General features: G+C 49.9%; 1 protein-coding gene across 1 annotated transcript in view; it reads left to right on the forward strand.

Annotated features, from left to right (window-relative positions):
• The window catches only part of LOC124019946 (protein flightless-1 homolog), a 73,176-nt gene that overhangs the window by 8,919 nt on the left and 44,257 nt on the right, over positions 1 to 20,000 (forward strand). Inside the window, exons 5-13 of the mRNA XM_046335386.1 lie at positions 2,211 to 2,296; positions 6,923 to 7,084; positions 8,809 to 8,912; positions 12,288 to 12,463; positions 12,792 to 12,949; positions 15,416 to 15,500; positions 15,685 to 15,832; positions 16,148 to 16,281; positions 17,667 to 17,789. Of these exons, the coding sequence (XP_046191342.1) occupies positions 2,211 to 2,296; positions 6,923 to 7,084; positions 8,809 to 8,912; positions 12,288 to 12,463; positions 12,792 to 12,949; positions 15,416 to 15,500; positions 15,685 to 15,832; positions 16,148 to 16,281; positions 17,667 to 17,789 (1,176 nt within the window). The remainder of the gene's footprint in view (positions 1 to 2,210; positions 2,297 to 6,922; positions 7,085 to 8,808; positions 8,913 to 12,287; positions 12,464 to 12,791; positions 12,950 to 15,415; positions 15,501 to 15,684; positions 15,833 to 16,147; positions 16,282 to 17,666; positions 17,790 to 20,000) is intronic.

Consider the following 20,000-nt stretch of genomic DNA (forward strand, 5'->3'; position numbering starts at 1 on the left):
CTGTCTGTTATACCTGTCAGCCCCGCCCCGTTCACATGTAGGTATCTGTCTGTCTGTCTGTCTGTCTGTCTGTCTGTCTGTCTGTCTGTCTGTCTGTCTGTCTGTCTGTCTGTCTGTCTGTCTGTCTGTCTGTCTGTCTGTCTGTCTGTCTGTCTGTCTGTCTGTCTGTCTGTCTGTCTGTCTGTCTGTCTGTCTGTCTGTCTGTCTGTCTGTCTGTCTGTCTGTCTGTCTGTCTGTCTGTCTGTCTGTCTGTCTGTCTGTCTGTCTGTCTGGACGACCTCTCAGTCCTGGTGAGGAGATCTGTCTGTCTCTCTGTCTGTCTGTCTGTCTGTCTGTCTGTCTGTCTGTCTGTCTGGACGACCTCTCAGTCCTGGTGAGGAGATCTGTCTGTCTGTCTGTCTGTCTGTCTGGACGACCTCTCAGTCCTGGTGAGGAGGTCTGTCTGTCTGTCTGTCTGTCTGTCTGTCTGGACGACCTCTCAGTCCTGGTGAGGAGATCTGTCTGTCTGTCTGTCTGTCTGTCTGTCTGTCTGTCTGTCTGGACGACCTCTCAGTCCTGGTGAGGAGGTCTGTCTGTCTGTCTGTCTGGACGACCTCTCAGTCCTGGTGAGGAGATCTGTCTGTCTGTCTGTCTGTCTGTCTGTCTGTCTGTCTGGACGACCTCTCCGTCCTGGTGAGGAGATCTGTCTGTCTGTCTGTCTGTCTGTCTGTCTGTCTGTCTGTCTGTCTGTCTGTCTGTCTGGACGACCTCTCAGTCCTGGTGAGGAGGTCTGTCTGTCTGTCTGTCTGTCTGTCTGTCTGTCTGTCTGTCTGTCTGTCTGTCTGTCTGTCTGTCTGTCTGTCTGTCTGTTATACCTGTCAGCCCCGCCCCGTTCACATGTAGGTATCTGTCTGTCTGTCTGTTATACCTGTCTGTCTGTTATACCTGTCTGTCTGTTATACCTGTCTGTCTGTCTTATACCTGTCAGCCCCACCCCGTTCACATGTAGGTATCTGTCTGTCTGTCTGTCTGTCTGTCTGTCTGTCTGTCTGTCTGTCTGTCTGTCTGTCTGTCTGTCTGTCTGTCTGTCTGTCTGTCTCTGTCTGTCTGTCTGTCTGTTATACCTGTCTGTCTGTCTGTTATACCTGTCTGTCTGTCTGTTATACCTGTCTGTCTGTCTGTCTTATACCTGTCAGCCCCACCCCGTTCACATGTAGGTATCTGTCTGTCTGTCTGTCTGTCTGTCTGTCTGTCTGTCTGTCTGTCTGTCTGTCTGTCTGTCTCTGTCTGTCTGTCTGTCTGTTATACCTGTCTGTCTGTCTGTTATACCTGTCTGTCTGTCTGTTATACCTGTCTGTCTGTCTGTTATACCTGTCAGCCCCGCCCCGTTCACATGTAGGTATCTGTCTGTCTGTCTGTCTGTCTGTCTGTCTGTCTGTCTGTCTGTCTGTCTGTCTGTCTGTCTGTCTGTCTGTCTGTCTGTCTGTCTGTCTGTCTGTCTGTCTGTCTGTCTGTCTGTCTGTCTGTCTGTCTGTCTGTCTGTCTGTCTGTCTGTCTGTCTGTCTGTCTGTCTGTCTGTCTGTCTGTCTGTCTGTCTGTCTGTCTGTCTGTCTGTCTGTCTGTCTGTCTGTCTGTCTGTCTGTCTGTCTGTCTGTCTGTCTGTCTGTCTGTCTGTCTGTCTGTCTGTCTGTCTGTCTGTCTGTCTCTCTCTTTCCAGATATCCTTCTGTCTCCATCTCTCTCTTTAGAGATATCCTTCTGTCTCCATCTCTCTCTTTAGAGATATCCTTCTGTCTCCATCTCTCTCTTTAGAGATATCCTTCTGTCTCCATCTCTCTCTTTAGAGATATCCTTCTGTCTCCATCTCTCTCTTTAGAGATATCCTTCTGTCTCCATCTCTCTCTTTCCAGATATCCTTCTGTCTCCGTCTCTCTCTTTCCAGATATCCTTCTGTCTCCGTCTCTCTCTTTAGAGATATCCTTCTGTCTCCATCTCTCTCTTTAGAGATATCCTTCTGTCTCCATCTCTCTCTTTAGAGATATCCTTCTGTCTCCATCTCTCTCCAAATAAAGTCCATGATCTGTTTTGTATAGTATGCATGGTATGCATGTATGCATGGTAGTTGCCCATTAATCATAGAACAGTCTGTTCATGATCTGTTTTGTATGTTTTTCAACATTCTACTGATGTTCTGCATTCTACTGATGTTCTATGTTATTCTGTGTTCTCCAGGACCTGAGCTTCAACCAGCTGACTGAGATCCCCCGCGACCTGGAGAACTCCAAGAACATGCTGGTGCTCAACCTCAGCCACAACAGGTAGAACCTCTTATAACCTCTATTAACAACCTCAGCCACAACAGGTAGAACCTCTTATAACCTCTACTAACAACCTCAGCCACAACAGGTAGAACCTCTTATAACCTCTACTAACAACCTCAGCCACAACAGGTAGAACCTCTTATAACCTCTACTAACAACCTCAGCCACAACAGGTAGAACCTCTTATAACCTCTACTAACAACCTCAGCCACAACAGGTAGAACCTCTTATAACCTCTACTAACAACCTCAGCCACAACAGGTAGAACCTCTTATAACCTCTACTAACAACCTCAGCCACAACAGGTAGAACCTCTTATAACCTCTACTAACAACCTCAGCCACAACAGGTAGAACCTCTTATAACCCCTACTAACAACCTCAGCCACAACAGGTAGAACCTCTTATAACCCCTACTAACAACCTCAGCCACAACAGGTAGAACCTCTTATAACCTCTACTAACAACCTCAGCCACAACAGGTAGAACCTCTTATAACCCCTACTAACAACCTCAGCCACAACAGGTAGAACCTCTTATAACCTCTATTAACAACCTCAGCCACAACAGGTAGAACCTCTTATAACCTCTACTAACAACCTCAGCCACAACAGGTAGAACCTCTTATAACCTCTACTAACAACCTCAGCCACAACAGGTAGAACCTCTTATAACCTCTACTAACAACCTCAGCCACAACAGGTAGAACCTCTTATAACCTCTACTAACAACCTCAGCCACAACAGGTAGAACCACTTATAATATGTTATAACAGGTGACTAACAGGCCTTATAACCTCTAATAACAACCTCAGCCACAACAGGTAGAACCTCTTATAACAGGTGACTAACAGGCCTTATAACCTCTAATAACAGGTGAGTAACAGGCCTTATAACCTCTAATAACAGGCCTTATAACCTCTAATAACAGGCAAGTAACAGGCCTTATAACCTCTAGTAACAGGCCTTATAACCTCTAATAACAGGCCTTATAACCTCTAATAACAGGCCTTATAACCTCTAATAACAGGCCTTATAACCTCTAATAACAGGCCTTATAACCTCTAATAACAGGCGAGTAACCTCTAACAGGCCTTATAACCTCTAACAGGCGAGTAACAGGCCTTATAACCTCTAGTAACAGGCCTTATAACCTCTAGTAACAGGCCTTATAACCTCTAGTAACAGGCCTTATAACCTCTAGTAACAGGCCTTATAACCTCTAGTAACAGGCCTTATAACCTATAATAATATAATAATAATAATATAATAATATATATAATAATAATATAATAATATATATAATAATAATATAATATATGCCATTTAGCGGACGCTTTTATCCAAAGCGACTTAGTCATGTGTGCATACATTCTACGTATGGGTGGTCCCGGGAATCGAACCCACTACCCTGGCGTTACAAGCGCCATGCTCTACCAACTGAGCTACAGAAGGACCACACCTCTAATAACAGGTGACTAACAGGCCTTATAACCTCTAATAACAGGCCTTATAACCTCTAATAACAGGCGAGTAACAGGCCTTATAACCTCTAACAGGCGACTAACAGGCCTTATAACCTCTAATAACAGGCGACTAACAGGCCTTATAACCTCTAATAACAGGCGAGTAACAGGCCTTATAACCTCTAATAACAGGCGAGTAACAGGCCTTATAACCTCTAGTAACAGGCCTTATAACCTCTAGTAACAGGCCTTATAACCTCTAATAACAGGCCTTATAACCTCTAGTAACAGGCCTTATAACCTCTAGTAACAGGCCTTATAACCTCTAATAACAGGCCTTATAACCTCGAGTAACAGGCCTTATAACCTCTAACAGGCCTTATAACCTCTAACAGGCGAGTAACAGGCCTTATAACCTCTAATAACAGGCGAGTAACAGGCCTTATAACCTCTAGTAACAGGCCTTATAACCTCTAATAGCAGGCCTTATAACCTCTAATAACAGGCCTTATAACCTCTAATAGCAGGCCTTATAACCTCTAGTAACAGGCCTTATAACCTCTAACAGGCCTTATAACCTCTAACAGGCGAGTAACAGGCCTTATAACCTCTAATAACAGGCCTTATAACCTCTAGTAACAGGCCTTATAACCTCTAGTAACAGGCCTTATAACCTCTAGTAACAGGCCTTATAACCTCTAACAGGCGAGTAACAGGCCTTATAACCTCTAGTAACAGGCCTTATAACCTCTAGTAACAGGCCTTATAACCTCTAACAGGCCTTATAACCTCTAGTAACAGGCCTTATAACCTCTAATAACAGGCCTTATAACTTAAGCTATAACAGGATAGAAATATATCATACATACAGAGCCTTTGGAAAGTATTCAGACCCCTTGACCTTTTCCGCATTTTGTTACTTTACAGCCTTATTTTAAAATGGATTCAATATTATTTTGTCTCTTACACACAATACCCTATAATGACATCACAATACCCTATGACATCACAATACCCTATAAGGACAAAAGTGAATACAGGTTTTTAGAAATGTTTGCAAATGTATTACAAATAAAGAACTGAAATACCTTCTTTACATCAGTATTCAGACTATTTGCTATGAGATGGGAAACTAAGCTCAAGTGCTTGATCACCCTTGAGATGTTTCTACAACTGGATTCTTTAAGCTCAAGTGCTTGATCATCCTTGAGATGTTTCTGCATCTGGATTCTCTTTGACCTGACTGTCAAGCGTCACGTCTGGAGGAAACCTGGCACCATCCTTACAGTGAAGCATGGTGGTGGCAGCATCATGCTGTTAGGATGTTTTTCAGCAGCAGGGACTGGGAGACTTGTCAGGGTCGAGGGAAAGATGAACGGAGAAAAGTACAAAGAGATCTTGATGTAAACCTGCTCCAGAACCTCAGACTGGGGTCGAAGGTTCACCTTCCAACAGGACAACGACTCTAAGCACACAGCCAAGACAACGAAGGAGTGGCTTCGGGACAAGTCTCTGAATGTCCTTGAGTGGGCCAGCCAGAGCCCGGACTTGAACCCGATCAAACACCTCTGGAGAGACCTGAAAATAGCTGTGCAGTGACACTCCCTGTCCATCCTGACAGAGCTTGAGAGGATCTGCAGAGAAGAATGGGAGAAACTCCCCAAATACAGGTGTGCCAAGCTTGTCGCGTCATACCCAAGACTAGAGGCTGTAATCTCTGCCAAAGGTGCTTCAACAAAGTACTGAGTAAAGGGTCAGAATACCTATGTGATATTTCAATGTTTAATTTGTAAAAATTAGCAAACATGAATAAAAAATATTTTTTGCTTTTGTCATTATGGGGTATTGTGATGTCATTATGGGGTATTGTGATGTCATTATGGGGTATTGTGATGACGTTATGGGGTATTGTGATGACGTTATGGGGTGATTGTGATGTCGTTATGGGGTGATTGTGATGTCGTTATGGGTGATTGTGATGTCGTTATGGGGTATTGTGATGTCGTTATGGGGTATTGTGATGTCGTTATGGGGTATTGTGATGTCGTTATGGGGTATTGTGATGTCGTTATGGGGTATTGTGATGTCGTTATGGGGTATTGTGTGTAGATCGATTAGGTGGAAAAAACAATTTAATTCATTTGAAAACAAGGCTGTAATGTAAAAAGTCAAGGGGTCTGAATACTTTCCGAAGGCACTGTATCGTAGATTATTCTCCTCCTCCTAACCTAATACCGACCCTCCTCCTCCCAGCATCTATGCCATCCCTAACCAGTTGTTCATCAACCTGCCTTATAACCTAATACCGACCCTCCTCCTCCCAGCATCGATGCCATCCCTAACCAGTTGTTTATCAAACTGCCTTATAACCTAATACAGACCCTCCTCCTCCTCCCAGCATCGATGCCATCCCTAACCAGTTGTTTATCAAACTGCCTTATAACCTAATACCGACCCTCCTCCTCCTCCTCCCAGCATCGATGCCATCCCTAACCAGTTGTTCATCAACCTGCCTTATAACCTAATACCGACCCTCCTCCTCCCAGCATCGATGCCATCCCTAACCAGTTGTTTATCAAACTGCCTTATAACCTAATACCGACCCGCCTCCTCCTCCCAGCATCGATACCATCCCTAACCAGTTGTTTATCAACCTGCCTTATAACCTAATACCGACCCTCCTCCCAGCATCGATCCCTCCTTATAACCTATCCTCCTCCTCCTTATAAGCATCGATCCTCCCAGCATCGATGCCATCCCTAACCAGTTGTTTATCAACCTGCCTTATAACCTAATACCGACCCTCCTCCCAGCATCGATGCCATCCATATCAACCTGCCTTATAACCTAATAACGACCCTCCTCCTCCCAGCATCGATGCCATCCCTAACCAGTTGTTTATCAACCTGCCTTATAACCTAATACCGACCCTCCTCCTCCTCCCAGCATCGATGCCATCCATATCAACCTGCCTTATAACCTAATACCGACCCTCCTCTTCCTCCTCCCAGCATCGATGCCATCCCAAACCAGTTGTTTATCAACCTGCCTTATAACCTAATACCGACCCTCCTCCTCCTCCCAGCATCGATGCCATCCCTAACCAGTTGTTCATCAACCTGCCTTATAACCTAATACCGACCCTCCTCCTCCTCCCAGCATCGATGCCATCCCTAACCAGTTGTTCATCAACCTGACTGACCTGCTGTACCTGGACCTGAGTGACAACAAGCTGGACAGCCTCCCCCCTCAGATGAGACGCCTCGTCCACCTGCAGACCCTCATCCTGAACAACAATCCCCTGATGCACGCCCAGCTACGGTACGACGCATTATAACACATTATAACCATCTGAATGCACGCCCAGCTACGGTACCAAGCATTATAACTCATTATAACCATCTGAATGCACGCCCAGCTACGGTACCAAGCATTATAACTCATTATAACCATCTGAATGCACGCCCAGCTACGGTACCAAGCATTATAACACATTATAACCATCTGAATGCACGCCCAGCTACGGTACCAAGCATTATAACACATTATAACCATCTGAATGCACGCCCAGCTACAGTACCACACATAACTCCTTGAGTTGCACTTAGCTATGAGACTATTTACATTTAAGTCATTTAGCAGATGCTCTTATCCAGAGCGACTTACATAACATGTTATTACCCCCTGAGGCACGCCCAGCTACTGTACAAAGCTTTATAACACAACACCTTAATACACTTTATAACCCCCTGATACACGCTCAGCTATAATATGAAGTTTTATAACACCTTAATACACTTTATAACCCCCTGATGCATGCCCAGCTATAATATGAAGTTTTATAACACCTTAATACACATTATAACCCCCTGATCTACGCTCAGCTATAATATGAAGTTTTATAACACCTTAATACACATTATAACCCCCTGATGCACACCCAGCTATAATATGAAGGTTTATAACACCTTAATACACTTTATAACCCCCTGATGCACGCGCAGCTATAATATGAAGGTTTATAACCCCCTGATGCACTCCCAGCTATAATATGAAGGTTTATAACACCTTAATACACATTATAACCCCCTGATGCACGCCCAGCTATAATATGAAGGTTTATAACCCCCTGATGCACGCCCAGCTATATGAAGGTTTATAACCCCCTGATGCACGCCCAGCTATAATATGAAGGTTTATAACCCCCTGATGCACGCCCAGCTATAATATGAAGGTTTATAACCCCCTGATGCACGCCCAGCTATAATATGAAGGTTTATAACCCCTTAATACACATTATAACCCCCTGATGCACGCCCAGCTATAATATGAAGGTTTATAACCCCTTAATACACATTATAACCCCCTGATGCACGCGCAGCTATAATATGAAGGTTTATAACCCCCTGATGCACGCCCAGCTATAATATGAATGTTTATAACACCTTAATACATATTATAACCCCCTGATGCACGCCCAGCTATAATATTAAGGTTTATAACCCCCTGATGCACGCACAGCTATAATATGAAGGTTTATAACACCATAATACACTTTATAACCGACCCCCTGATGCACGCCCAGCTATAATATGAAGGTTTATAACACCTTAATACACATTATAACCCCCTGATGCACGCCCAGCTATAATATGAAGGTTTATAACCCCCCGATGCACGCCCAGCTATAATATGAAGGTTTATAACCCCCTTGTGCACGCCCAGCTATAATATGAAGGTTTATAACACCTTAATACACATTATAACCCCCTGATGCACGCCCAGCTATAATATGAAGGTTTATCACCCCCTGATGCACGCCCAGCTATAATATGAAGGTTTATAACCCCCTGGTGCACGCCCAGCTATAATATGAAGGTTTATAACACCTTAATACACATTATAACCCCCTGATGCACGCCCAGCTATAATATGAAGGTTTATAACCCCCTGATGCACGCCCAGCTATAATATGAAGGTTTATAACCCCCTGATGCACGCCTAGCTATGGTACGAAGCTTTTAAGTCCTCCTGTGTGTGAGCAGCCAGCTGCCAGCCATGGTGGCCCTCCAGACTCTCCACCTGAGGAGCACCCAGAGAACCCAGAGCAACATGCCTACCAGTCTGGAGGGACTGGTACACCTGGCAGGTAACACACACATACACCTGGCAGGTAACACACACACATACACCTGGCAGGTAACACAAACACACACATACACCTGGCAGGTAACACAAACACACACACACACCTGGCAGGTAACACAAACACACACACACACACCTGGCAGGTAACACACACACACACACACACACACACACACCTGGCAGGTAACACACACACACACACACACACACACACACACACACACACACACCTGGCAGGTAACACAAACACACACACACACACACACACACACCTGGCAGGTAACACAAACACACACACACACACACACACACACACACACACACACACACACACACACACACACACACACACACACCTGGCAGGTAACACACACACACACACACACACACACACACACACACACACACACACACACACACACACACACCTGGCAGGTAACACACACACACACACACACCTGGCAGGTAACACACACACACACACACACACCTGGCAGGTAACACACACACACACACACACACACACACCTGGCAGGTAACACACACACACACACACACACACCTGGCAGGTAACACACACACACACACCTGGCAGGTAACACACACACACACACCTGGCAGGTAACACACACACACACACCTGGCAGGTAACACACACACACACACCTGGCAGGTAACACACACACACACACCTGGCAGGTAACACACACACACACACCTGGCAGGTAACACACACACACACACCTGGCAGGTAACACACACACACACACCTGGCAGGTAACACACACACACACACCTGGCAGGTAACACACACACACACACCTGGCAGGTAACACACACACACACACCTGGCAGGTAACACACACACACACACCTGGCAGGTAACACACACACACACACACCTGGCAGGTAACACACACACACACACACACACACCTGGCAGGTAACACACACACACACACACACACACACACCTGGCAGGTAACACACACACACACACACACACACACCTGGCAGGTAACACACACACACACACACACACACACACACACACACACACACACACACACACACACACACACACCTGGCAGGTAACACACACACACACACACACACACACACACACACACACACACACACACACACACCTGGCAGGTAACACACACACACACACACACACACACACACACACACACACACCTGGCAGGTAACACACACACACACACACACACACACACACACCTGGCAGGTAACACACACACACACACACACACACACCTGGCAGGTAACACACACACACACACACACACACACCTGGCAGGTAAACACACACACACACACACACACACACCTGGCAGGTAACACACACACACACACACACACACACCTGGCAGGTAAACACACACACACACACACACACACACACACACACACACACACACACACACACACACACACACACACACACACACACACACACACACACACACACACCTCTGGCAGGTAACACACACACACACACACACACACACACACACACACACACCTGGCAGGTAACACACACACACACACACACACACACACACACACACACACACACACACACACACACACCTGGCAGGTACACACACACACACACACACACACACACACACACACACACACACACACACACACACACACACACACACACACACACACACACACCTGGCAGGTAACACACACACACACACACACACACACACACACACACACACACACACACACACACACACACCTGGCAGGTAACACACACACACACACCTGGCAGGTAACACACACACACACACACACACACACACACACACCTGGCAGGTAACACACACACACACACACACACACACACACACACACACACCTGGCAGGTAACACACACACACACCTGGCAGGTAACACACACACACACCTGGCAGGTAACACACACACACACACACACCTGGCAGGTAACACACACACACACACACACCTGGCAGGTAACACACACACACACACACCTGGCAGGTAACACACACACACACACACACCTGGCAGGTAACACACACACACACACACACCTGGCAGGTAACACACACACACACACACACCTGGCAGGTAACACACACACACACACACACACCTGGCAGGTAACACACACACACACACACACACCTGGCAGGTAACACACACACACACACACACACCTGGCAGGTAACACACACACACACACACACCTGGCAGGTAACACACACACACACACACACACCTGGCAGGTAACACACACACACACACACACACACACACACACACACACACACACACACACACACACACCTGGCAGGTAACACACACACACACACACACACACACACACCTGGCAGGTAACACACACACACACACACACACACACACACACACACACACACACACACACACACACACACACACACCTGGCAGGTAACACACACACACACACACACACACCTGGCAGGTAACACACACACACACACACACACACCTCTGGCAGGTAACACACACACACACACACACACACCTCTGGCAGGTAACACACACACACACACACACACACCTGGCAGGTAACACACACACACACACACACACACCTGGCAGGTAACACACACACACACACACACACACCTCTGGCAGGTAACACACACACACACACACACACACACACCTCTGGCAGGTAACACACACACACACACACACACACCTGGCAGGTAACACACACACACACACACACACACCTGGCAGGTAACACACACACACACACACACCTGGCAGGTAACACACACACACACACACACACACCTGGCAGGTAACACACACACACACACACACACACCTGGCAGGTAACACACACACACACACACACACACCTGGCAGGTAACACACACACACACACACACCTGGCAGGTAACACACACACACACACACACCTGGCAGGTAACACACACACACACACACACACACACCTGGCAGGTAACACACACACACACACACACACACACACCTGGCAGGTAACACACACACACACACACACACACACACACACACACACACACACACACACACACACACACACACACACACACACACACACACACACGTGGTCCTTCTGTAGCTCAGTTGGTAGAGCATGGCGCTTGTAACGCCAGGGTAGTGGGTTCGATTCCCGGGACCACCCATACGTAGAATGTATGCACACATGACTGTAAGTCGCTTTGGATAAAAGCGTCTGCTAAATGGCATATATACATATATATATACACACACACACACACACACAAGCCAAGACTGAAGTCAGGAAATGAATGTCCTTTATGTGGTCTCTCCTTAGACGTGGACCTGTCCTTCAACGACCTGAGTCGGGTTCCTGAGTGTCTCTATACGCTGAGCAGTCTGAAGCGTCTCAACCTCTCCTCCAATCAGATCTCAGAGCTCTCCCTCTGCATCGACCAATGGACTCAGCTAGAGACACTCAACCTCAGCAGGAACCAACTCACATCACTGCCTGTAAGAACATGTCTCTCTCTCGTCTGTCTGTACAAAGCGTTATAACACATAACACCCTAATACACATTATAACCCCCCTGATACACATTATAACCCCTTGCACTTTGCTATGGTACGACCCTCTATAACATGTTATAACCCCCCTGATGCACATTATAACCCCTTGCACTTAGCAATGGTACGACCCTTTATAACCCCCCTGATGCACGTCCAACTATATAAACATAACACTCAGAACAGGTTTTCCATAAGATAGACATTTCAAGGTTTATATAATCAGTCTTACCCCTGTTATAATTGTCTTACCCCCTCCCCTGTCTCTCTCCAGTCTGCTATCTGTAAGCTGGGGAAGTTGAAGAAGCTTTATGTGAACAGTAACAAGCTGGACTTCGATGGAGTTCCATCTGGCGTGGGGAAGTTATCCAGTCTGCAGGAGTTCATGGCTGCTAACAACAACCTGGAACTAATACCCGAGGGACTCTGTAGGTGGGTACCTCGCGTCATACCCTCTAGGTGGGTACCTCGCGTCATACCCTCTAGGTGGGTACCTCGCGTCATACCCTCTAGGTGGGTACCTCGCGTCATACCCGAGGGACTCTAGGTGGGTACCTCGCGTCATACCCTCTAGGTGGGTACCTCGCGTCATACCCGAGGGACTCTAGGTGGGTACCTCACGTCATACCCTCTAGGTGGGTACCTCGCGTCATACCCTCTAGGTGGGTACCTCGCGTCATACCCGAGGGACTCTAGGTGGGTACCTCACGTCATACCCTCTAGGTGGGTACCTCGCGTCATACCCTCTAGGTGGGTACCTCGCGTCATACCCTCTAGGTGGGTACCTCGCGTCATACCCGAGGGACTCTAGGTGGGTACCTCACGTCATACCCTCTAGGTGGGTACCTTGCGTCATACCCTCTAGGTGGGTACCTTGCGTCATACCCTCTAGGTGGGTACCTCGCGTCATACCCTCTAGGTGGGTACCTCGCGTCATACCCTCTAGGTGGGTACCTCGCGTCATACCCTCTAGGTGGGTACCTCGCGTCATACCCTCTAGGTGGGTACCTCGCGTCATACCCTCTAGGTGGGTACCTCGCGTCATACCCTCTAGGTGGGTACCTCGCGTCATACCCTCTAGGTGGGTACCTCGCGTCATACCCTCTAGGTGGGTACCTCGCGTCATACCCTCTAGGTGGGTACCTCGCGTCATACCCTCTAGGTGGGTACTCGCGTCATACCCTCTAGGTGGGTACTCGCGTCATACCCTCTAGGTGGGTACCTCGCGTCATACCCTCTAGGTGGGTACCTCGCGTCATACCCTCTAGGTGGGTACCTCGCGTCATACCCTCTAGGTGGGTACCTCGCGTCATACCCTCTAGGTGGGTACCTCGCGTCATACCCTCTAGGTGGGTACCTCGCGTCATACCCTCTAGGTGGGTACTCGCGTCATACCCTCTAGGTGGGTACCTCGCGTCATACCCTCTAGGTGGGTACCTCGCGTCATACCCTCTAGGTGGGCGTCATACCCTCTAGGTGGGTACTCGCGTCATACCCTCTAGGTGGGTACCTCGCGTCATACCCTCTAGGTGGGTACCTCGCGTCATACCCTCTAGGTGGGTACCTCGCGTCATACCCTCTAGGTGGGTACTCGCGTCATACCCTCTAGGTGGGTACCTCGCGTCATACCCTCTAGGTGGGTACCTCGCGTCATACCCTCTAGGTGGGTACCTCGCGTCATACCCTCTAGGTGGGTACCTCGCGTCATACCCTCTAGGTGGGTACCTCAAGGCCATACCCTCTAGGTGGGTACCTCGCGTCATACCCTCTAGGTGGGTACCTCGCGTCACCCTCTAGGTGGGTACCGCCATACCCTCTAGGTGGGTACCTCGCGTCATACCCTCTAGGTGGGTACCTCGCGTCATACCCTCTAGGTGGGTACCTCGCGCCATACCCTCTAGGTGGGTACCTCGCGTCATACCCTCTAGGTGGGTACCTCGCGTCATACCCTCTAGGTGGGTACCTCGCGTCATACCCTCTAGGTGGGTACCTCGCGTCATACCCTCTAGGTGGGTACCTCGCGTCATACCCTCTAGGTGGGTACCTCGCGTCATACCCTCTAGGTGGGTACCTCGCGTCATACCCTCTAGGTGGGTACTCGCGTCATACCCTCTAGGTGGGTACTCGCGTCATACCCTCTAGGTGGGTACCTCGCGTCATACCCTCTAGGTGGGTACGCGTCATACCCTCTAGGTGGGCCATACCTCTAGGTGGGTACCTCGCGTCATACCCTCTAGGTGGGTACCTCGCGTCATACCCTCTAGGTGGGTACCTCGCGTCATACCCTCTAGGTGGGTACCTCGCGTCATACCCTCTAGGTGGGTACCTCGCGTCATACCCTCTAGGTGGGTACCTCGCGTCATACCCTCTAGGTGGGTACCTCGCGTCATACCCTCTAGGTGGGTACCTCGCGTCATACCCTCTAGGTGGGTACCTCGCGTCATACCCTCTAGGTGGGTACCTCGCGTCATACCCTCTAGGTGGGTACTCGCGTCATACCCTCTAGGTGGGTACCTCGCGTCATACCCTCTAGGTGGGTACCTCGCGTCATACCCTCTAGGTGGGGCGTCATACCCTCTAGGTGGGTACCTCGCGTCATACCCTCTAGGTGGGTACCTCGCGTCATACCCTCTAGGTGGGTACCTCGCGTCATACCCTCTAGGTGGGTACCTCGCGTCATACCCTCTAGGTGGGTACCTCGCGTCATACCCTCTAGGTGGGTACCCAGCGTCATACCCGAGGGACTCTGTAGGTGGGTACCTCATGTCATACCCGAGGGACACACTTAAGGTGTCCGCATGCTTCCCAGCCGGTATTTCATGATGCCATTTTGTGACATGTTTTGATGTTTCTGACAGTACCTGCTGTGTAGTGGATCAACTTGTTGTTGTTGTGTAGGTGTGGGAAGCTGAAGAAGTTGGTTCTGAATAAGAATCGTCTGGTGACTCTTCCTGAAGCCATCCACTTCCTCGTCGACCTAGAGGTACACACTGTCCTCTGTTCTAGATTCTAGATGTTCTGCCCTGTGTTCTAGGTTATATATGTTTTACCCTGTGTTCTAGGTTCTAACTGTTCTAAATGTTCTAGACATTCTACCCTGTGTTTTAGGTTCAAAATGTTCTAGATGTTCTAGGTTGTAAGTGGTCTCTCCTCTGTGTGTGTTCTAGGTTCTAGATGTACGTGAGAACCCCAACCTGGTGATGCCTCCCAAGCCGGTGGACAGGACAGCAGAGTGGTACAACATCGACTTCTCTCTTCAGAACCAACTAAGACTGGCTGGAGCATCCCCTGCTGTAATATCTGCTGCAGGGGGAGGTGGGTCTAGGTCCTGGGGAGGTGGGTCTAGGTGTGGGTCTAGGTCCTGGGGAGGTGGGTCTAGGTCCTGGGGAGGTGGGTCTAGGTCCTGGGGAGGTGGGTCTAGGTCCTGGGGAGGCGGGTCTCGGTCCTGGGGAGGCGGGTCTCGGTCCTGGGGAGGCGGGTCTCGGTCCTGGGGAGGCGGGTCTCGGTCCTGGGGAGGTGAAAGTCCCAGACAGAGAAATGCACTGACTTGCTTTAGAAACGCTCAATACATTTTGTGTGTGTGTGTGTGTGTGTGTGTGTGTGTGTGTGTGTTTGTGTGTGTGTGTGTAGGGGCCAGCCCACGGGACCCCTTGGCGAGGAAGATGAGGCTGAGGAGGAGGAAGGACAGTAGTCAAGACGACCAGGCTAAACAGGTCCTCAAGGGGATGAGTGATGTCACACAAGAGAAGAACAAGAGTTTCGAGGTAGGGAGGGGTGGCGGGGTTGGCTGGAGTAGAGAGGGTGGGGTGGATGGATGGAGAAGAGTGGGAGGGGGCGGGAGGGGTGGATGGATGGAGGGGTGGATGGATGGAGGGGGAGGGAGGGGTGGATGGATGGAGGAGAGTGGGAGGGGTGGATGGATGGAGAATAGTGGGAGGGTGGATGGATGGAGAAGAGTGGGAGGGGTGGATGGATGGAGAAGAGTGGGAGGGGTGGATGGATGGAGAAGAGTGGGAGGGGTGGATGGATGGAGAAGAGTGGGAGGGGTGGATGGATGGAGAAGAGTGGGAGGGGTGGATGGATGGAGAAGAGTGGGAGGGTGGATGGATGGAGAAGAGTGGGAGGGGTGGATGGATGGAGAATAGTGGGAGGGGTGGATGGATGGAGGAGAGTGGGAGGGGTGGATGGATGGAGGAGAGTGGGAGGGGTGGATGGATGGAGAAGAGTGGGAGGGGTGGATGGATGGAGAAGAGTGGGAGGGGTGGATGGATGGAGAAGAGTGGGAGGGGTGGATGGATGGAGAAGAGTGGGAGGGGTGGATGGATGGAGAAGAGTGGGAGGGGTGGATGGATGGAGAAGAGTGGGAGGGGTGGATGGATGGAGAAGAGTGGGAGGGGTGGATGGATGGAGAAGAGTGGGAGGGGTGGATGGATGGAGAAGAGTGGGAGGGGTGGATGGATGGAGGGGGAGGGAGGGGTGGATGGATGGAGGGGGAGGGAGGGGTGGATGGATGGAGAAGAGTGGGAGGGGTGGATGGATGGAGAAGAGTGGGAGGGGTGGATGGATGGAGAAGAGTGGGAGGGGTGGATGGATGGAGAAGAGTGGGTGGGGTGGATGGATGGAGAAGAGTGGGAGGGGTGGATGGATGGAGAAGAGTGGGAGGGTGGATGGATGGAGGGGAGGGAGGGGTGGATGGATGGAGAAGAGTGGGAGGGGTGGATGGATGGAGAAGAGTGGGAGGGGTGGATGGATGGAGGGGTGGATGGATGGAGAAGAGTGGGAGGGGTGGATGGATGGAGGGGGAGGGAGGGAGGAAGGGGGATGGATGAGGGAGAGGGGGAAGGGGGATGGATGAGGGAGAGGGAGGAAGGGGGATGGATGAGGGAGAGGGAGGAAGGGGGATGGATGAGGGAGAGGGAGGAAGGGGGATGGATGAGGGAGAGGGAGGAAGGGGGATGGATGAGGGAGAGGGAGGAAGGGGGATGGATGAGGGGGATGAACATATGGGTTTCATTCCTAGATGTGCCAATGACTTGCCTCAAATGAAACCGAGCCCTGTGTGTGTGTGTGTGTGTGTGTGTGTGTGTGTGTGTGTGTGTGTGTGTGTGTGTGTGTGTGTGTGTGTGTGTGTGTGTGTGTGTGTGTGTAGGAGAACGGCGATCAGAAGTATGGGGAACTGAATGCGTCGTTGGGACACACGCGTCGTTGGGACAAGAGTCTGGAGAAACCACAGCTGGACTACTCCGAGTTCTTCATGGAGGACGTAGGACAGGTAGGCCCAGGGGCATTCAGTGGGGGGTAGATGACTCCATTATGGCTCTAATCTCATAGGGGGGGGTAGATGGGCCCAGGGGCATTCAGTGGGGAGGGGGGGTAAGATGGGCCCAGGGGCATTCAGTGGGGAGGGGGTAGATGACTCCATTATGGGGGGGTAGATGGGCCCAGGGGCATTCAGTGGGGAGGGGGTAGATGACTCCATTATGGGGGGGTAGATGACTCCATTATGGGGGGGGGTAGATGTGTGTGTAGGAGAGAAACCACAGCTGGACTACTCAGAGTTCTTCATGGAGGACGTAGGGACAGGTAGGCCCAGGGGTATTCAGTGGGGAGGGGGGGTAGATGTGCCCAGGGGCATTCAGTGGGGAGGGGGGTAGATGGGCCCAGGGGCATTCAGTGGGGAGGGGGGGTAGATGGGCCCAGGGGCATTTAGTGGGGAGGGGGGTAGATGGGCCCAGGGGCATTTAGTGGGGAGGGGGTAGATGTCTCCATTATGGCTCTAATCTGATAGAGGGGGGTAGATGTCTCCATTATGGCTCTAATCTGATAGTGGGGGGGGGGGTAGATGTCTCCATTATGGCTCTAATCTGATAGAGGGGGGGTAGATGTCTCCATTATGGCTCTAATCTGATAGTGGGAGGGGGGGTAGATGTCTCCATTATGGCTCTAATCTGATAGTGGGGGGGGGGTAGATGTCTCCATTATGGCTCTAATCTGATAGTGGGGGGGTAGATGTCTCCATTATGGCTCTAATCTAATAGTGGGGGGGGATAGATGTCTCCATTATGGCTCTAATCTGATAGGGGGGTAGATGTCTCCATTATGGCTCTAATCTGATAGGAGGGAGGGGGGGGTAGATGTCTCCATTATGGCTCTAATCTGATAGTGGGGGGGGGGTAGATGTCTCCATTATGGCTCTAATCTGATAGTGGGGGGATAGATGTCTCCATTATGGCTCTAATCTGATAGTGGGGGGGTAGATGTCTCCATTATGGCTCTAATCTGATAGTGGGGGGGGGGGTAGATGTCTCCATTATGGCTCTAATCTGATAGTGGGGGGGGGGGTAGATGTCTCCATTATGGCTCTAATCTGATAGTGGGGGGGGGGGTAGATGTCTCCATTATGGCTCTAATCTAATAGTGGGGGGGATAGATGTCTCCATTATGGCTCTAATCTGATAGGGGGGAGGGGGGTAGATGTCTCCATTATGGCTCTAATCTGATAGGAGGGAGGGGGGTAGATGTCTCCATTATGGCTCTAATCTGATAGTGGAGGGGGTAGATGTCTCCATTATGGCTCTAATCTGATAGTGGGGGGATAGATGTCTCCATTAAGGCTCTAATCTGATAGGAGGGAGGGGTAGATGTCTCCATTATGGCTCTAATCTGATAGTGGGGGGGTAGATGGCTCCATTATGGCTCTAATCTGATAGTGGGGGGGGATAGATGTCTCCATTATGGCTCTAATCTGATAGTGGGGGGGGGTTTAGATGTCTCCATTATGGCTCTAATCTGATAGTGGGGGGGGATAGATGTGTCCATTATGGCTCTAATCTGATAGTGGGGGTGGTAGATGGCTCCATTATGGCTCTAATCTGATAGTGGGGGGTGGTAGATGGCTCCATTATGGCTCTAATCTGATAGGGGAGGTTTGTGTTTGAGCGTGTGTGTGCAGTTGTACTTTACATTTACATTTAAGTCATTTAGCAGACGCTCTTATCCAGAGCGACTTACAAATTGGTGCATTCACCTTATGACATCCAGTGGAACAGTCACTTTACAATAGTGCATCTAAATCTTAAAAGGGGGGGGGGTGAGAAGGATTACTTATCCTATCCTAGGTATTCCTTAAAGAGGCGGGGTTCCAGGTGTCTTCGGAAGGTGGTGATTGACTCCGCTGTCCTGGCGTCGTGAGGGAGTTTGTTCCACCATTGGGGGGCCAGAGCAGCGAACAGTTTTGACTGGGCTGAGCGGGAACTGTACTTCCTCAGTGGTAGGGAGGCGAGCAGGCCAGAGGTGGATGAACGCAGTGCCCTTGTTTGGGTGTAGGGCCTGATCAGAGCCTGGAGGTACTGAGGTGCCGTTCCCCTCACAGCTCCGTAGGCAAGCACCCATGGTCTTGTAGCGAATGCGAGCTTCAACTGGAAGCCAGTGGAGAGAGCGGAGGAGCGGGGTGACGTGAGAGAACTTGGGAAGGTTGAACACC

This window comes from Oncorhynchus gorbuscha, unplaced genomic scaffold (assembly GCF_021184085.1).
Source record: "Oncorhynchus gorbuscha isolate QuinsamMale2020 ecotype Even-year unplaced genomic scaffold, OgorEven_v1.0 Un_scaffold_736, whole genome shotgun sequence".
In the NCBI taxonomy this organism is placed as follows: Eukaryota; Metazoa; Chordata; class Actinopteri; order Salmoniformes; family Salmonidae; genus Oncorhynchus; species Oncorhynchus gorbuscha.